This window comes from Hirundo rustica, chromosome 6, assembly GCF_015227805.2.
Source record: "Hirundo rustica isolate bHirRus1 chromosome 6, bHirRus1.pri.v3, whole genome shotgun sequence".
Taxonomy (NCBI): Eukaryota; Metazoa; Chordata; class Aves; order Passeriformes; family Hirundinidae; genus Hirundo; species Hirundo rustica.
The window spans coordinates 56,497,224-56,517,404 of record NC_053455.1 but is presented as its reverse complement, the minus strand read 5'-3'; the positions used below and the strand labels follow the sequence as shown (position 1 = coordinate 56,517,404).

The following is a 20,181-nucleotide window of genomic DNA, read 5'->3' as shown; positions in this document are numbered from 1 at the left end:
TGGTAACAAGGAAGAGCCCAGAGGAGATGAGGGAGTCAGAATGATGGAGTGAGACAAGGTTTAACATTTTTCTTTGCAGTGTGAAAGGTAGAGAGCAGCAGTAAAAAACAGCTGCAAACTGAATAAATGAATGAAAAATGAATAATGAAGTAAATAAAAGGAATGCAAATTTAAGATGTGAGAGGCGGAACAATGAAATTGAAAAGGACAGTGAGAGAATTGTATGAAGTCAGATGCAGGAACCTAATCATGGGAGAGCAGAAAATAGATTAGAAATAAAAAAATGAACACCAACAGCAGGGGAAAAAAGCTAGAAAAATGTAGGAAGCAGAATAGATAGATGAGGGAGATGGCCTAGCAGAGCAGCAAACAGAGCCCTCATAGTTTCCCTCCTAAACTTGGACCAAAATACACTTCCAGAGCTCTGAACTGTACCAGTCCTGATGTTTTCACAACCAACTAAAGCGAATCAGTAATTAAGACATATGTGTGGGAAAAAACAAAACTAAACCTTCCCTCCTCCATGGCCAAAGAGACCGCAACGTGAGGAGCTGGTTTCTTGACCCAAGATCTAGCAATTGTTCCTTAAATACACAGTGGCACCATGTCAAAGCCCAGAGAGATGCTGGCACTCAGCCCTGGTGAGGAGAACTCTGGCTTTGCCCATCCTCTCCTGGCACAGGGGTCTGACTGGCCCACAAGCCATGGACAGCAGCTCACCCTGAGGCACAGCAAGTGACACCCAAGCTGTTTGAAAGAGAAGAGTCCCTACAGAGCAGAAACGGGTCACCACAGAGAGGAACCTGAGTGCCCCTAAGTCTTTGGTTGAAAGGATAAGGGATTGTCCCCTGTGCTCCAAAGCTTCTCTCCCGCCCTGCCCAGGACAGGAACACCTGATGCCTTTGCAATCAGAGCACAGCCCGTTCCACCAAGCAGCCTTCCCTAAAAATACTGGTTCTGCAGAGAAAGCTCCTGGCCCACCTACCTGCCCAAATGAGCTGTTCAAAGTCCTACCACACCTACCCTCAACTTTTTCACCAAACTCTGCTACATTTGCAAATGTTTCACTCCTCACCTCGAGCCGTCCATTTCTGGTGAGAACAAAGAGACAACTTGGTATTTCCTAAGCTCTTTCCTCTGACCATCAAAGAAACTTCTTTGCATCACATAATCTGAGCAGCATGAGGCCAGAGCTGTTTTGCATCCAATGTCACTCTCCAGGTCTTAAGGGAGCCAGCAGAACACTGACAGCTTTCCAATGCTGTTATTTCATTACATTCTTGTAGCTTTGAGTAGTTTCTCAATTTCTCAATACACTTACATGAGCATTTCTGCAGCAAAATCAAGGTGCCATCACAACATCAGAATTTATCCTCTGACACATTTCACAGAAGTGCTCATATCATATCATGATGAAGACCATATGGATTTCTGTTGTCAAAAATGGGTGACACCCAGAGAAAATAAACGCACAAAGTGCACGTCCTTCAGGCTTTTTTAAAGCAAATCAGAAGATAAAGAAGAGATGCAAAAAAAAAAAGTTTATGATCTGCTTTCTACTCCAACCTTATTGATGGTACAAGAATAGAGCAGAAAATTTTATGCTGTGGCTTGGCAAATAATTTGTGACCTACCACAATGAATAACATTTTATTTTAATGTAATTGCTGCACTAGCTCAACATTTTTAAGAATAATGCCAATGACTAGGTTTCATTTTTAACATCACTGTATCTGGATGAGATCTTTCCCTCAACTTTCAGAAATTTTAATTCAAAATCTTTTTAGCTGTTATTGCTGGGATTAATCATGTATCACATATCAAATGGGTATTTTTTCACTTTTCCAGTTTATGGCAGACACTGATTTAATTCACCATTTTTTAACTGGGGAGAGATAGCAGGCAAACTCTTGCAACTTGCTTATTTTCCATCGTGCAGCCATATCCTTCACAAGTTCACCGACTTGGAGGTAAAAGAAAAGGCCATTTATCCCCAACAGTACATCACCAACCACAGTAACTTCATAGCTCTCAGTCCTTTTCTCATGGCCTATTTCTAACCACCGGCTGAATCCATGCAAATACTGCACATAAGGCTCACACTCAGCAGATATTTAAATCATCCAATAGCCTGAAAGAGCATTCCTGCAATTATTGGCTTTGCTTATTTTATCTCCCCCGTGCTATGCTGACCAATAGTATTTGAACAAAGCTGTGCTTCAAACTCAACACAAGCAACATTGCTTAGGTGGTTAAAACTGTGAGCTGATACAAACCATATTTGAGTTATATGAGGATATTCTGACATTGTGACAATAATATTTTTTTTTAAATCAACATAAAAAGCCTCTATAATAAACATCACCCACAGAAAACATAACAAGGTTTAAAGACCTGCAAATGTGACTCATATTTTAAATATTTTTCTGGCTTTTTTTCCACAGACTGTGGATTCAGCAATGAAAGACCAACTAACACAGAATTTTGTAATTCCAGCTTTTTACAGATACTTGGGTAACTGCAGAAAGCAAACTTGCAACAAAAATACTGATTCTGTAGTTCAGACACTTAAAAACCCAGACAGACCAAGTTCAGAAGGTGCTTTTTACCTGGGTATTCAACCAACAATGACAAAGAAGACAGAGTATTCTTATATCTGTATATACAATTAATATCCTTGGGCAGCAAGATTCAAAACTCACCAAAATTAACTGAAATAATTCAAAATACTTTGAAGTAAAACAAACTAGGTAGATTGGCACAGCTGAAAAATCACAATATTAGTGTCCTGCCTGTCCTTCGTGTCCTTTTTCTTAAAATCTCGCTTCCTACCTCTACATTATAAGCCATTCTAAGCTTTCAGTCAGAAAAAAAACAAAACGAAAGGAACCTTTCTCCCCGCAAAGATATCTTGCAAATACAATCTCAAACACACCACAGCTCAAAATGCCAGGCAAATCAATAGAATGTACTGGTAATGTATAGTGCAGAAAGATGCACTGATTTTCAATGCTGAGTGTCGGCAGGATTCCATATATGCCACAATTTACGCTGCTGAGCTGTAAATAAGTGACGCTGTGTCACACAGCCACCTCCAACCCTCGTCAGAGCCCCTGTGTGGTACAAGGAAAAGAGTGATACTCACGTGGAAAATCTTTGGGATGTGTTTTTTCTGACCAGTTTCCATAAAAAGTCAGCCTGTATTTGGCAGTACCACAGGCACAACAGTCTAAAATCGGTTTGTCAGTCACACCTTCCGAGGCTGAGTCTGAAAAATCATCAAAGTACCCGTTGGAAATGGCTGCAACTCCAAACCAGAGGACAGTGAAGCTGCCATAATAAATACTCCAGGAAGTTAATCTGAGTTAAACATGCTTCTTTTTTTTTTTTTTCTTTTTTTCTTTATTTTAATTTCATTTTAAGTTTAATGTTAGACTAAACGACAACCCTGAAATATCTCTACCAGATTTATAAGTGGATGGAATGATTTAAATCCACAATTTTCAAACAGAAGGCATTAATATTTCAGTTATCTTCAGATTCCAAAGGGGTTTGTTTCTGGTTGTTGGATAAGGACCAACCTCAGCTGACCTCAAAACACAATAGGCTTGAAATTTCTGAACAGACAAAGTGAATGAACTCTCCAGTGGGATCAATAACCAGCTGCAACATTTAGGTTTGAGAAAGGATAAAATAGCCCAGGATTCAATAACAAAGTGCCCAGGAGACCAGTGGATATCACAAAAAGAGCAGGTAAAAAGTTACAAGTATCACATTTTGGGGGAGGCAAGGAAGACTGCATGAAATGGAGTACATCTGATAAGGAAGAACATAACTGAATAGAAGATCCCAAATCTGAACCTGGATGAAACTGTCCAAGACCTCCAACTTTTTGTTTGAGACAATGTGTTAAGAGAAAAATGCAAAACACAATGAGGAGATCAGAAAGATATCTTACTTTACCTTACCTTGTTCACAAATTTTTTTGGTGAGGGAGCCTTCATCTTGAAAATAAATTATGCGCTTCTGCACAATACTGGCTCTATAAAGGGGAGGAAAAAAATTGAAATACATTGATTTCCCAAACAAAAAAGGAGTGATAGATTTCTGCTAAAACATGGTTATATGTCCCTGTACTGACAATACAATACAGAATTACAGATAAGATATTTTTATTTCAACTTGCATTTTCATTTCATCACATTTTACAGAAGCCTGAAATATATTTACCTCTAGAGAAGTGGTCATAGGCATATGGTGAGGACCTGTGCTACTGAAATGCATGACAGTCAACTGAGCATTCAATATTTCAGTCAAATCTTATATTAAAATACCAAAATTGTATTCAATTTCAGTCAAAAAATGCAACAGCTATAGTGAGCAGCTGTTCATAGGAAATTACATGGCATTCTAAAGAGATAAGTACTTCTGATATATGACAGCAACTCAGTGCAAATATCACATAAAACAGAAGTTAGAATAAAGGCTGGCATAAGGTAAAGTCTTTGAAAGTAATTCACAGGTTCCAAAAGACAAGCTGCTTTAAAATTAATTAAATCTGGAATATTTTATTGAGGCTTATAGTTCAAACAAAATGTAAATTGCTAAGCCTCTGTGCCTCAGTTCCTCAGCTGAGGGGGCTGGATAGATTTAGTGCCAACTAAACTTTAACTACCTTCTTTGACCATTTTTAACTATAAAAAATTAATTCACGTGTAAACTTTATTTTCTTTCCATAAGAAAGCAGATTTTGATTAAATTCAAAGACAATCTATGGACAAAGAGCTTCCTGAGGACAACACGCTTTGGGAGCTGGCACTGTTCCTTGTTCACCAGTACAAGCACACATTCTTCTGGCAACATTTTGTACCATCACTTGTATTTAACACTCTAAACAGCAAGGGCCAATTTCTTGTCTTACTTCAGTATTAGTCAAATAATTATCTTAATCTGTCTAGAACTATTCCTCACTCATGATAGTTTAGGTGAGAAGGGAAGTAAGACTGCTTAGATGTGCTGTTGCAGTCATGTAACCTTCCTCTGACAACGTCCCAGCCATAAAATTACCAAAAATGAGATGCAATTTTGCTGTGCTTCCTTTGCCAAGAGGCAAAGCCAGTGTAGGAGAGGAAGGAATCCTTCTTTTCACCTTACAAAGCACTTGGGAGAATAACTGAGTTTAGCAAACCTCTTAAAGCTACATCAACCCAAAAAGGGTGCAAAAAACTCTTCGTCCTTTCTAAAAAACCTTTTTCAGGGTTTCTAACAAGAAATAAAGGGGGGAAAATGGAACAAACACAACTACCAGAACAGCTGCCAGGAAGGATAAGAGTCCAATGGCCAAACTGTGACAGTGGCACGATCCTTAAAGCTTCCAGGCTTCAAACTGAAAGCCAAAGCAGAATTCAAAGACTTTTTGGATGCTACACTGCAAGGAGACAGAAAGTGGGGGTACAAGAAATGTCATGCAGATACAAGGAATACCTCTCTCACCATGAGGATAATCAAAGAGATTTAACCCTGGAATGGCACCTGCTTAGACAGTTTGTGCAACATCCCTCTCCAGAAATATAAAAAACGTGCTCAGATCCATGCCTTGGCAACCTACTGAGGGAACAACCAAACTGAGGCTCAGCACCTGCTTCAAGCAGGAGAATGAACTAAACGACTTCCAGAAGTCCCTGAATTATTCTATTATCTTAGTCCAAACAAATACAAAATCAGTTGTTTGGCAAAGATCTCAATTCTGCAGATAACAAAGATATAACGGGTATTTGAGAAGCAGTTACCAGTTATTTCAGAAAAAAGGAAAATAGAGAAAGATTCTTTGAAGCCCGAAGTGTACTTGTATTATTCCTTTTGCTGCAGTTAGCTTGTCACTGTAAAATGTCAAGGGAACAGTTCCTTTTCTAATAACAAAAGCTTCACAGCTTTCTGAGTCATTGTCACTTCAGCTGTGTTTGAAACTATATGGTGAGCCAATAATTTAAATGGGAGGTTTTGTACTGATTCCAAATGCACCAGGGTGGGCACATTGTATGGCTGCATAAATACCAAAAGCAGGCACAGAACTCTACAAATACTCAGTAATAAATCATTTTAAAATATTAACTATTATAATAATCAGCTTTTAGACTGAACACAGACCAAAACATCTGCTCAGAGTATTTGTTAGCTTTTATAGCTACTTTTGTTCCCCTTTTTTGGACATAATTTTTATTCTTCTATAAAAGTTCTGATCCTTGGACCAAGGATTCTTTCCTTTGGCTTCAAGACTTACAAAAAACAGCTAAAAATGGAACGGTGAACTTCTAGGAAGAGGCAAGAAAGCTTTTAAAAAATTACACAAGGCATACATATGTTTAATTTACATAAATCCTTCCCACCACTTCAAACATCCAGTGCTCTCTGAACTTAATGGGAAAGGAGCAGTCCAATTGCTTTCCCTCCCATATTAATACATATAAGTAGATCTTCAATTTCTTGATTTTCTTGTTGACCTTTTTCTCTCTGACTATCAAAAAATGATAGATAAAGGAAGAAGGAAATAAATTTGACTCAAAAACCTGGTTGTTTCCCATTTTCTGCAAGGCAAGGCTTCTGGATTTATGCTTAAGCTTTTCCATCACCAAACTAAGGAGCAAAACTGCTAAGGTAAAGGTATTTCTACACCTGAAAGCATCTTCTTTAATAAAGGAAACCAAATAAATTAATTGACCAAAAAGAGTAATAATTTCTGATTTTTAGTTCTCACATGAAAAGGAAAGAATATCTGGTTACTTCTGTAATATTTGCTTTGGCAATATCCCTTTGTAATGTCCCCATCCTGGCTTGGTTTAGTCAGACCATGTCTGAGGGCAGTGGGAAAAAACTGCCTTGAAAGATTTCCATGGAATAAAAAAGTGCCTCTTCAGCCCAGTCCCACAACTATTGTACCACCCTCCTGTGAAAAGCTCTGCCAAAGACACAGAAATGGCATTTGGGGTATTAAGAAACAGGAAATGTCATAAACCATAAAAATCCAGGCCAGCCTTGGAAATGCTCCAGTTCACACCAGAAGAAACAGCTCTAGATTGTTTTCCTCATCCTTTTGTCAAATCCTAGCATGAAAAGAAATACTCTTATTTTAAATTACCTCTGTGGGTGTAGTGATGTGACAAAAGAAGTAGGGAAGAGGATTTGTAAGAATTGTTCCTATGACATTTTTTAAGCTTACATCAAAACCATTAAGTACAGTATTAGAGTTACATTTGAATAAAACAGGTTTTGTCAGAGATGGTGAGGATACTCGAAGTTTACTTGGATGTTGAGAAAGAATAATAATCTACAGAGTTGCAGATAAGACACTTTTCCTGCTCTATATTACCCATGAGTTAAACTTGTCTTGTTCTTCTAGCTATCAAAATTATTTTATTTAATTATTCCATGCCTCACTGATTTAATTACTGTATGATAAGTTGTTTTTCCACCCAGAAAGCTACTGAGAACAATTAATAGGATGTTAAGTTAGTTTTCTTTTTTGTGTTTGTTGGGTTTTTTGGAGAGAAAGAATTTCTAAATATACCATTTACTTTAACACTAGAAAGTGATGTGAAAACCACAAATTTACATCTATTGCGACTCTGTTGATGCTATTGGGTTTTGTCATTCTAATGCATTATTTAGGATGTTCTCATTTTATTTCCTTCTATGTTGTCTTTAAAAACAAGCCAACCCTGTGTTTCTGATAAGCACTTACAAGGTCAGGGAAAACAAAAACTCACAGAAGTTTGCCAACAATATTTACTTCTTTTTCTAGTATTTAGGAGACTTTTATTAAAAAGAAATTAAAATTCCTCTGAAAGCCTATACAACCCTTCAGCCAAAAGATGTCCAGCATTTTTTACACCAATAGTATATTTGACAACCAAATTCTTAAAAATAATTTTCAATTAGGAACATATGTTGTCTCAGCCATGACAGGCTCCATCTAGATCAGAATCTGTCAGCTGCCATCATTGACAAGTGCCAACATTCTAAAAAATTGCATCAAACTGTTTATTTTTTAATGCATAACTTAGAAGCTAAAACAAAAGATGCATTTTTGATTGTAATTTTGTGGGGTTTGTTCATCAGTTTGTTTTAGGTGTGTTTTTAACGCAGTTTAAACAACCCAAACCAGACTTGATATTTGATGTCGGATAAAACAGATGAAATAAAGATGAAATTACCAGTGTTGCCATAATTCCACATTTACATGCCTGTACAGTATGAGGATCTTTTCTCCAATAGATTAGTCCTATGAAAAACAATAAAACATGTTCCCCTTCTAAAAGCTTCAGTACATAAATGCACACCAGATTATCCTTGTTTCATTTTTTCAGCATTTCACATGTACTGTCAGAAAATACAATTCAGAGAAATGCCACAGCAAGAGCAAAGAGCTCTAAAGCTTTTCTTACAGATTTCCTCTTGCTTCCAAACCCTTTTGGTGTCCTTCATGTCACACCTGGGGCTGCCACCACACACTACACGGGGGCTCACTGACTTCAGGACTAATTTGGCTATCCTATTCAATATATGAATACAATACAACAAAAAGCTCTGGGGGAAACCACAGCTATGCATGCTGCTATCTTCTGTTTTCCCTCAGAAAATCTCTCTGTTCTTCGCTTGAATGGCCACAGGACATAAATATTAAACTAAAATCTTCAGGATAAAAAGCCGTACTGACACGATAATTTCTGACAGGAATGCTACATCTGTTACTTGCAAGAAAATCCCCAAAAGAAACTAAAACAAAAAAAGCAACATCAGTTAAAGCCTATTGCTGTTCATGGGTTATATCTTCACTTTTATAGTCCCCACTTTTTGAAGCAATCTCTTTGAATTTCAGAGCTAAGCATTATAAATTATACGGCAAAGGCAAGTCAGAACAGATTGGATGGGACTGAGTGTTTGGAGGATGGATTTATCTTGTTATTCCAAGCAATGCTCTTATAGAGTAGATTGAAACAATCTACCAAAGGTGGGACTATGGGGTTTTTTTCAAGCTAGTGAGCCCAAAGTTATATTATCTGATAACTGAGCTGACCTGTGGTAAGAACCAATGAAAAGCACTCGTGTGCTAACTAACAAATCCTAAGAACAAAATGAAAAATAAAGCAAAATAAAAAAACCCTTATCAAGCAGCAATTTATTTCAGCTTAAGGTCTCTGCAACCCGTGTAAAACTCGGCCACTTACACTGGGAACTTCAACACTTAATTTCTTTGTGTTTTCAAACCATGCCCCTTTTGCCAGCCTGTGTGACCTGATACGGCAGGATGGGGAAGAAAACCAACCACGCAGGCAAAGGCCGTATCTCAAACCCTCACATATATCCCTTCACCTGTCCCCAAGTTCCCTACTTGATTTGAGGTCATTGCTCAACCTCTCTTAATAAGAATTTTGCCATTATTGCACAGCCCACGTGGACAGCTGAAATACAGGAAAAGCATATTTTCCCTTTTATGGCATTGCTTTTAATCTTCATACTGTACTCATATTCCCCTCCCCACTTGAATAATCTTCTCCCACTCCAGGTTGGGGCAGTAAAAAAGAACCACCACTTTTTTATATATTAAAAAAAAAACCAAACTCAAACACCACACAAACCAAAAGAATTAAAATTAAAGCATGACCATGAGTGCCCAGTTAATGAAGCCAGAAAAAATTCCAAAAATTTAGAAAAATTGTTCTAAATTTTTAATATTTATGAATGATGAAGAAGAAGAATTTGAAGATTAAACAAAAATAACAGAGTTCTCATTCCATTATTTTTTTTAAAGCTGTCAACTAGCATGATGTTGAAATTATGTTTAAATAAGTAAACTATTTGCTTGTACAGAAATTAATTTATTTGTCAAAAGCAATATCCTAACAAAGCCCACTCATTCTTCAAATACTGATTAATGGATAGTCAGTAGCAGGAATCTAGACTGGAATAATGTATTTGATGTTTTCAAATCCGAAAAAAGTCTTCATTTGAATTAATAGCAGCCTGAAGGTGAACGCCACAATTAATGGAACAAATTAACACCCACTGAAACAAGGATAACTTAATTTAATATTAAAATGCTTAATACTGCTTCTTAAAAGAGACCTTACTGTTGTGAATGTATTTCCCTGAGGAAGTCTTTGATGCAGTGTCTTTAGTACTTGAGGTTAAGGAGTGGAACTGGAGCCATCAGAAGACACTTCTCAGTTCTCTAGTGCAGCTGAGACATGGATCTCATCTGCCAAGAATTAGTGCCTGAAACAACTGGAACTCATCTACCTGGGTTGTTCCGAGAGCTCTCCCTGACAGCAGGGACTGCAGAGCCTACTGAACATTCAGCCACATAATGCCAGGAGACACTGGCACTGTGTTCATGCTGAAAGACAGGAGTGCAGGGAAAGGAAAGAAAATAAAGGACCAGTAAAAGCATTGTTATTGGTAGCTCTTCCACTTCCCTCATCCTGAAGGGGCAGCATATAGGGAAGAAGGCAAATTCAAATTTCATTCAAGAAACAGCTGAAAGACCACCCTGCTCATGTAACACATAATTATCAAAGAAATAGAATTAATCTATTAAATTCCTCCACATTGTTAGGGTTGTTTTCAGCAAGCCTCTCTGCCATTGTTTAACTCTTGCTTGTGGCTAAGAAGAGGGTTAGAGTAATGCCTCGAGCTCCTACAACTGTTCTGCTTGCTGAAATCCTTGCAGTAGGGATTTGTAGCAAATACTGTTGCCAAACTGTGGTACGCAGGTGTTGCGATAAGTTAGCTGAGACTCTACTATCCTTATGCAGGGAAAAGCCAATTCTTTATTTTCACAACTCATTTTATACAGTTTTTACAGACCTCGTATGCAACTTCAATTGACTAATAGCTTTCTTGCCAATTACTCTATTGGTTACTAAAAGATATTTTACTTGTCTGTCAAATCTCTCAGGTTTTGTATTGTTTAGTTTTGGGGGGTTTTTTTACAATTTTCATGGGACAAATCCCTTGTTGTTTCAGGTGCATTTGTTTATTTGTTTTTAAACCCCGGAATAGGTGGCTATCATAACGAGTTTTCATATCAAGACTGTTTTGGCATGAGAACTTGCAAATTGCTTAACTACATGTAGAAGAGGTATATTACTATTAATTTAATAGATCAGGCCTGATTTTATGAGGCCTTTCTTTTATAGTTCATCTACCTGTCATGACACACAGGCTTTTGGAGAATGCAGCGGTAGAGAACACATATATCAGGGTCTTTGGTCTTCCCACTTCAGCCCTAAAAATGCCAAAATCATGCAACCTTCTCATGGCTGATTAGCCGCCAGCGCCAGTGGCACTGATTGCACTTTGGCTACAACAGAGCAAGCAAATGATGGAGAAAAAAGGCCTGCTAAACATACAAAAATCAGGAAAAGGCTCTTAGGGATAAGTAAATAGTGTTGAATGATTCAGAAACTGATTAGGAAATGGATCAATAAATGCCCAAGATAAATGCATAGGAAGGATGAGAACCAAGTCCAGGCACATCTCTTTGCTTCAGCAGCAGACTGTCAGACTGTGGGTGTGATTATATTTAAATTATAAACATTAACACCCCCCACCCTACCAAATCACTCTGGGCTAATGAAACTCCTTGGAAGATTGTGATTCCTTTTTCACGGCGATTTTAAGCATTTTCTACACAACAACATACAGCAGCAGGGAGAGGAAACAAACCCTTCAGTCTCAAGAAGCTTTTTGCCTCAGTGGGGTTCCTGAAGTCTGGTTGATCCGGATAAAGGTCAGCCTTTCATAGAGGAAGTGATTACAACTGTGCTTAGAGGACCAGGGATTAAGCAAAAGATCCAGAGTCTGTTATCTCCCTCAATCATCGGGACAAGGAGACCACATGAATAAGACTATTAAAGGAGCATTGTGAACAGGAGCAAGCAGTAATGACAGGGATTAGAATGATAAATCACCCTTTATATTGAGAAGCAGGCATAGACTAGGAGCTGGAATTCAGCCCTACCACATTTTATTTGGAACAAAAGTGCAGTTAATTAGATTCTTAACTTCATTAGAAACTCCAAGAGGGAGACGTTTTAATGTGGATAATTGAGATACACCAAGTGTGATTAGAGATACAGAAGTAAATAGAGCTTTTCATTGCTCAGACTTTGGGGAGAAAATCTGGGGTGACCCTTCAGGCAGAGGTGAGCCCATTATGGTTTTGAGATTGACAACCAAGCAGTGCCATCTAAACATTTCCAAATGTTGGTCTAGGGCTTTGAAACTGTAGCAACAAGGAAAACAAATTTCCTGATCTTGTAGACAAAAAGATAAGGTATAACTATGTGACTTTGTTTATTATTGTGGGGAGTCATTCGTTCCCACCAAACATTCAAACTGAAAAAGAGTCAGAAAAAAGTTGCATGCTTTGAAAACTAAAACCGTAAAATTTAAAACTAAAACCACAAAACAGATAGACTGACATGGAGGGTCTTTGGAAAACCTGTGTCCCACAGTCTTGTGCTTCTGCTAGGTGACACTGTAGTGACACTTGACTGACCTTCTCCTGAAACCAATTACCAACTTCAGTTTCACTTAATCAGAAAGGGAATTGCAGCCTGAATTTCTTATGAGTCGTGAGAGGCCACTGGAAAACCAGAAGATTTTAAGGACAGCACTCCGAACTTTATTCTCACTGAGCCAAGCCACTTACTGAAAAAGACAATGCAGACAATACATATCCAAGTACCTGTCAAATTTGCCTCCTCTTCAGTTTAGCTTCATTTTACTTACTTGCCTGAACCTATTTAGCATTTTGTGAGTAGAACTGTGTGGCAAAAATACAGATTACTATTATAAAAGCAGGAAGAATGATAATTATTTGTGTTTCTTCGCCATATTGAAGACAATGTTTTGGCCACAATTAAATCAAAGAAACTAGAAAAATGCCTTTCATTAATGTTTTTCTGTCTAAATTAAGCCTGATGAGCAAGACAACTTCTTTATGACCAATCATGACATGGAACATCTTTGCATGTGGAACATTCTTTTTATATGAGCTTCTCGCATCATCATACATCTACTTCAGCCACCATTGCCAGGCAGCTGCAACGTAAGAGAGCACAAATTTATTTCTGTGTATATAAATCTGGTCTATATTCCATTGTCAGAGGAATCTAGGGCAAGAAACCATATGACAGGTAATCTGTAAAACTTAAATGAGTTGGTTGATATTAAGGTTATCATGAGGCTCCACACAGAGCAGTGAGAGAGCATCAAGCCCATTATCCCTCTAACAAGTAGAGCTGAGTCCCTCCCTAGACACAGGTCTCCAATCCAGCCCTTTCTGCAGCAAATGAAACCCAGAAACCATTTAAAAAAAAAAAAAAAAAAAATCAAATGTGCTTTTTGGTGCATGGCAAGGCTTCAAACCGTGTTCTGCTGGAGCAGTGAACTGATGGAGCAACAAATCCATTTTTTCAGGAAAGCAGGGCTAAAAGCATTCAGGCTGCTGCTGTTCAGATAGCAAAGATCCTTAATGCATGTCTAATGATGTAGAAAAATTGGAAAAGTGGGTATCTAATTACTGAAAGGGAAAAAAAAAGGAATGGCCCACCCAATTATTGGTTGAATTTAGTGTTTCGATCCTTTCACAATAGCCTTAAAATTGTCGACCCAGGTAACGAGAACGACAACAACAATCAATTCCACAGCCAGTTCATGCAAAGAGCAATTCCTTTTCTGGGTGGTTTTTCAGAATTTCTAAAGAACTGCAATAATACAAATAGCTACTCCTTTAAGGAACCAAATCAGAATTGATTTTGTGGTGCTTCGCATGAAGCAAGGAATCAAGATAAATACAGTGTTCAGGTTCTGAGACCCTTGATGATATTACAGACCACTCTTAGGGACTCCCCAGTGCACAAATGTAAACTCACATGAGACTTGAAATGCTATTCAATACAAGGAAGGATGGCCAGAATCCAGCACCTTGTTAATTCATCCATTTGCCTTTCATACTATAATAGAGCTGTGCTTGAAATTGTAACTGCAAATCCTGCTCTGCAGAGCTGCTCTAGATTTCTGTGGGCATGCAGACACTTCACCAGATACATACATCAGCCTGCTAGAAAAATTTTTCTAATGAAAATTTTCTCCCATACCTGCAGTGCAGCTTCTCACGTTTAACTGCAGGACTGCTTACACACCCTCACAGAATACAATCTTGAAATAATGATTGTATTACGAAGAAGCAAGTGACCAGTTGTGGCACATTTATGACTAACTTAAACTAGACCTTGGAATTACTGTTGTGTTGTAGATTTGAGAATATTCACTGCTCATCCGCATTCTTTTATCTGGATCAATAGACATTTTGAGTAACAGAGGATCTTGCCAAAATGTTAAAACAGCAAGTTTTGTTAAAGCCTCAATCACTAGGCATATATTGGATAAAATCATTTGTTACTAAAACTAAAAATTAACTGCATTACACTATTTAACTTTCTGATTACCTCCTTTCATCATTGCTGTACTCAATTGGCCCTTCATATTCACTGATGTGCAACAAGAACAGCGCTATACTACAGTATGCAAAACATATTTGGGCCCACTGGAGTGCTGGTTTCAATACAGAGACCAAAATCTCTTATCTGTGACCTGCAGAAATAGTATGACATCTTAATTCATGAATAAAATACACATTTTAAAAATGCATCACATTTCATTAAAATAAAGCCTTCAGTTCCTGACACAAGACAAATCAACTCCTTAACATGAATTATCATGCATAACTTCAGGCAGTTACAAAAAACTAGTTGCAAACATTCAGTAAAAAAAAAATGACAACACTTCTGATGTCATCAATAGTGACTATCTGTATGTTTTGAAAGGAAATCAAATTATGACTATCATTATTATTCCTATTCCTTTTCTCTCTTTGTTTCCCCCTCACAAAATGACAATGGCCTTGAAGTCAAATTAAACATCTGTTTGCAAAATAAACCAGAGTGCTACTGACAGCTGCTGCCGAATGGCAAATGTCCTACAGCTGTCAGGCTCCTAAATTAACAGTGATTTTCATTACAAACAGCAAACAACAAGCAAATTACAGAGCTGATTTTTTCCCTCCATCTCTCTATTTGAAATTTATGAAAATGCAGACTCTCCTAGAGACTCAGCCAGAAAGAAATCACAGTTTACTGTTGTATTTCCCCACTTGCAGGGTGCAAAATGACAGACAAATTCAGATTTCAGTGTAAGATACTTCAGAGAACTTCCCTCCTGTCACGTCTTAAATCCTTTTTTGCATTTTCCTCTAGGATATGTAAATAGAATTAATAATTCATTGAGGATTTCTCTTTCTCTGATGCAAATTTTGTCAATAAGGGGAACTATTGGAAAGAAATTTTCTTGATTTTCCATACATCTATTTAGATTTGTAAATACACAGGTGCAGGGGAAGCTTGTAATACACTCTACTATCATACAGTAAAGTCAGACAGGAAGGGCTTGGGTAGTTCACTAAAGTCCCTTCTGACATCACTTTTTATGGCTTCCTTATTTATCTTCAAGTTTGGGATCAAAAAGTAAGAACACTAGAAAGCACCGCACTTCATTTTCTACTTCTCATGACTTTATGAAGTACACAATTTAAACACACAATTGTCCTTAGAACAGTGTTGAGAATCTGGAAGGATCAAGGAATTCGGTGTGGATTATGGTTAGGAAATAAAAATTAAAGTGTTAAATGTCCTGTGTGGCTTTGTAAAATGCCAAATTAAGGAACAGTTGAATTCTGACTGGTTCTGTGTTTGTGTCCACTGTTAACCTTACTAATTACTTTTTATTGAAGTATTTCCCCACAAAGTCTGTAGAAAACATAATAATGATCAAAAATGTAGCTGACATCAGTATCTTGTTATAAGGCATGTTGAACATTCCCAGTGCCTGAATTCCTACCCCACTGCACATTGATGCACAACTTTTTTCTTTTTACAAAATGGCTTGTTTTACAGGAAGACATTTGTGTGTGTGTGTGTGGGGGGGAATATATATATATATATATATATATTTATAAAAGGACCAATGAAAGTAACTGCACATGCCTTCAGTTTACCACAAAATGTGCCATAACACTGATTTTTTTAAAATTATGAAATTATTGTAGGCATTTTCAAGGTAGAGTCTAAAACAGTTTTAAAATATTATCTCTCATAATAAAGCCATAACTACATTCCCCCTGTTGCTCGAGAAAGACCACCACCCTTCTCCTAGCTCTGTTTTTCTCATTGTTTTTCCTATTGCTTTGCTCTCCTCAAGGAATAAACCCATCTTTCAGTAGCAAAACCATCAAGCTGTTTTGCAACACTACAGCTTTACAAACAAAACACCATATGAATGAACCTAACTAGATTTTATAGGGTTACTTTAATTATTGCACCATAAAATAGATTATCTAGAAGAACACAAAATCATAAGAAAAACCACTTATAACACCCTCCAAATTCACATGCTCCCACTGTGAATTTAAAGGAACAATATTAAACCTGTGGGAAAACGAAAGTGAAATGGCTTTTGGTTTTAAATGTCGATGTGTCAAGGAGATTGATGCTAGCATATACGTTTGGATAAAATATGCATTCTTACACCTAATAGTAGAGCTAATAAATATAGAAGCTATATAAAAATGGAGGTTTTTCTTTCTTCCTAACACAAGTACACTCCCTGTCGGTGTTTCACCTATGAAATAAAATACAGGGTTCTAAGTTAGTTTCATTGAAAAGTTTAAACTTTTGTCCTATTCGTTTAAAAAAAAATAAAATTGCTGGATAAAGAAAAATTTAATTTATTTTAAAGGAACCAGGATGGTAATACAAGCTTTCCTATCCTGAAGTGGTTTCTAAGAGTCACTGGCCTGTAAGCTGCTCTTGGGAAAACAGAAAAAAATTGAAAAATTATTTGAGCTGTACGTAATAACCCAGCATTGAAGGAGAGCTATGGACCCAAATCTATTCATCCTCAATCTATGCCCCATGATGTTTAAAGCTGGGCACATTTCTGTTACATCTCCTAAAAGTGAAGAATGGGGCAAAATGAAGGCATATCCAAAGGATCTCATATCGAAAAGTGCACATTTTTGTTTGTCAAAGGTGGCATTTGTTCTCTGGACTGTAAGAAAGCACGGAGATATCTTAGTTTGGTATCTTAATTGTGTAGAAGTATACCCCAAATGTCTATATAAAATATTCTATTTAAGCTATGAAATATTAAGCTGTACTGGTATTATCTCTATCAAAAATGAGGTTCAGAAGATGCTGTCATATGGTAGCTAACTAGAAGATAAAGATTTTGATTGGTTTTTAAATTGTAGTACAGATATTATAATAATTTCTCTGCACACAGAAGACTCAGTGATGCTACTAGGAAAAAGAATAAAGTTAATTATAACATGAACACTGTTATCTTCTGTTGTTTCATAAACAGAGCTCTCGCTAGACAAAGAGGGAAGGTTGGTCTCTCTTTTTCCTTGGCAGTTATATTCACTCACCATGGAAAGCTGCCAGTAAATGCTTTACAACTGTGCTCAATTGCTCCACTATTAGTATTCTAATAAACAGGTAAAACTGTTGACATGAAGTGTCTGGACAATCTGAGACGATGAATGGAAAAGACAGAATAACAAATTTAATATCTGATTCAAATAAACAGGGTTTCTGTGTTGTTAGTTTTTATAGTTGGAAAATTTAGAAACATTAGAGTGAATTTCTCATAGCTCATCAACCACATGCCATTTGTACTCATCTGCTTCAAAATAAGCAGTGTGATTTTTCAAAAAGTGTAAATCCATCAATCTCCTTCAAGAATTATAATCCAAAAGTATTCAGGAATCCTAAAAGAGCATGCAAGGTCATCATTTCATATCTTTTGTAGCAAATAGGGTGCTTGATTTAAAGAGTACATTCCACACAAAGCATTTACATAAACACCCAATTAAGCATATGGAGAAAGAGTGGAGCTATATTTTAATCAGGTAAGTATCACAAAAAATCAAGAAAAAAATTATGTATTGGGTAAGTAGAGCCAAGCAAAGGAAATGTTTTAGTGGTGGAAACATCAGAGAGGAGCAAAGAATCTATTTAGAGAACTTCATCACCTTAGTCAGGTAACCTGAATAAATTCAAACCATGTCCGACTTCCCTTCCCTGTGCCAGCTCATTGGTACTGATGAGGGATTTAGGACAAGCATGAAAAGTACCAAACAAATTTTTCAGCTGAAAGTGTACATAATTCTTTGTTCTTTATTGGTTTTTTTTAAGTTCAGCTCTGTGATCATCTATCAGATGTTGTTTTTATATGACTGGCAAGAGTTTCAGAAGCACTGCAGCTTCCACCCATGTAAAGCAGTCTGGCAACTGGAATTCTTTCTGTTAGAAGCAAAGTTATGCAATATTGGCTTTGTGGGAATCATAATACCAACACCTTTAGTAAGAGAGACTGAAATATGGTTTCATTCTGAGCACCTCAGTTTGGCATTCCTCATAAACATTCCTCTTAACACAGTGTTAATGACTTGGTCACGTACTAATCTACGCACAAGGAGGTTGGAAGCTGAGTGTTGTAGCCAAGGCCCACAGACCCATGGACTGAAATGGAATTTGTCCTCGTAGATAGGACAGCTTTGCTCCAGTAGCACAACTATCTAAAAGACTTTGCTTGACATACACTAAATATGCCATAGTTTTTATTTAGAAGGCTGCAATTCTTTAAAAATCCTCTTCTCTCTGATTATATGCAAACAAGAGCCAGTGTAATTAAAATCATGATGATAATTACATATTCAGGGAAAAAAAAAAAAAGAAGCTCCACACTTTTCCTCAAGAATCATAAAACATTTCCCTAGAGATGGCTCAGAACACATTTCCAGAAACAAACAGCAGTCACTACGATGAACACGGTGCATTTCTGCAAGTACTAATGGTAATGAACAGTATTTACAGATAGCAGATTTTAATTTGTTGGTTGTTTAAGCATGATATGTATAGCAGAAATAAATAACTTGTCTGCAGGAACTTTTGCTACATTTACCATACAAGTCACATAAGTTGTCTGAGAACTCAATTAGTTCAAGAGCCAACTGCAGTTTCTTCGCTAAACAGTAAATTAAATATAACTTATCTGCATGTGGCCATCATTTATCGAATTTAATAATTAATCTCAGCCTCAGTGAAAAGTAGCAAATGCTAAAGGAGGAGAAGATAATTACCATCTCACAGTACGTGACTCTTCATGAGATCTACACCATCTGACAGAGTTACTCAATTTGGATATTAACAAGATTCTCCCAACCATGAAATTTTAATATGCGACCACCTAAGAACTTGACAACACTTTCTTCACTCTTATATTCTATCACAGAATTCTAAAGGACTTCCAGAAAACTGTTTGTTCTTTATTTCCCACCAATTACCTGGTTCAGACCTTTACCCTGCTCAGTGGCACTCTCAACTCAGACACTGACTTGAGGAACACAACAAACCAGCTGAATCTAGAAACCTGGGGCTCAAAGCAACCTAAAAGGGGTGATTTTCCATCACTGCTAAGACGCTTTCAATAAACATTTATTGTCTTTTTTTGTTCAATGGGACAAATCGCTGTTTGAAATCTATACTTCAGATTTTCCTTGTTTAACAAGATAAATTTCCATTACTTGGAGGTTTTTTATAGAATTAAGCACAGCCTCTGAATATTAGCTTATTAATAAATAAGCTTGTCAGATTATTAAAAAAAAAAGCATGTGTACTGTTCTACTTTTTATGAAAAATAGAATATGCTATACCAAGCATGAAAATTTACATGTAGAAAAAAAAGGTATTTCTTAAAACAGTTTTCACTCACTTCAACAAAATATTAAAACAGGTTGACTAAGACAGGGTTCAAAACCCTGAAAATTTCTCTACTTTCACGTGACGATACAAACACCACCAGGCTCTGCCACAGCTCTATTGTCTATGTAATTGTTTCTGGCAATATTGCACATTGCAAAAACAAACATAAACTTTTCTCAAGAAAGTTTTAACAGTAGGTTTTCAAAGATCCTAGAAAGCAAACGCATACTGAAGAGCTCAGAAACTTAGCAAGTGAAGCTTAAAACAGAAACTTTTATCAGAAGATGAAGGAATG

General features: G+C 37.0%; 1 protein-coding gene across 1 annotated transcript in view; it reads right to left on the bottom strand.

Annotated features, from left to right (window-relative positions):
- The window catches only part of SPON1 (spondin 1), a 175,343-nt gene that overhangs the window by 117,222 nt on the left and 37,940 nt on the right, over positions 1 to 20,181 (bottom strand). Inside the window, exons 4-5 of the mRNA XM_040067957.2 lie at positions 3,969 to 4,042; positions 3,146 to 3,268 (exon numbers count right to left, since the gene is read on the bottom strand). Coding sequence (XP_039923891.1) covers positions 3,146 to 3,268; positions 3,969 to 4,042 — 197 coding nt within the window. The remainder of the gene's footprint in view (positions 1 to 3,145; positions 3,269 to 3,968; positions 4,043 to 20,181) is intronic.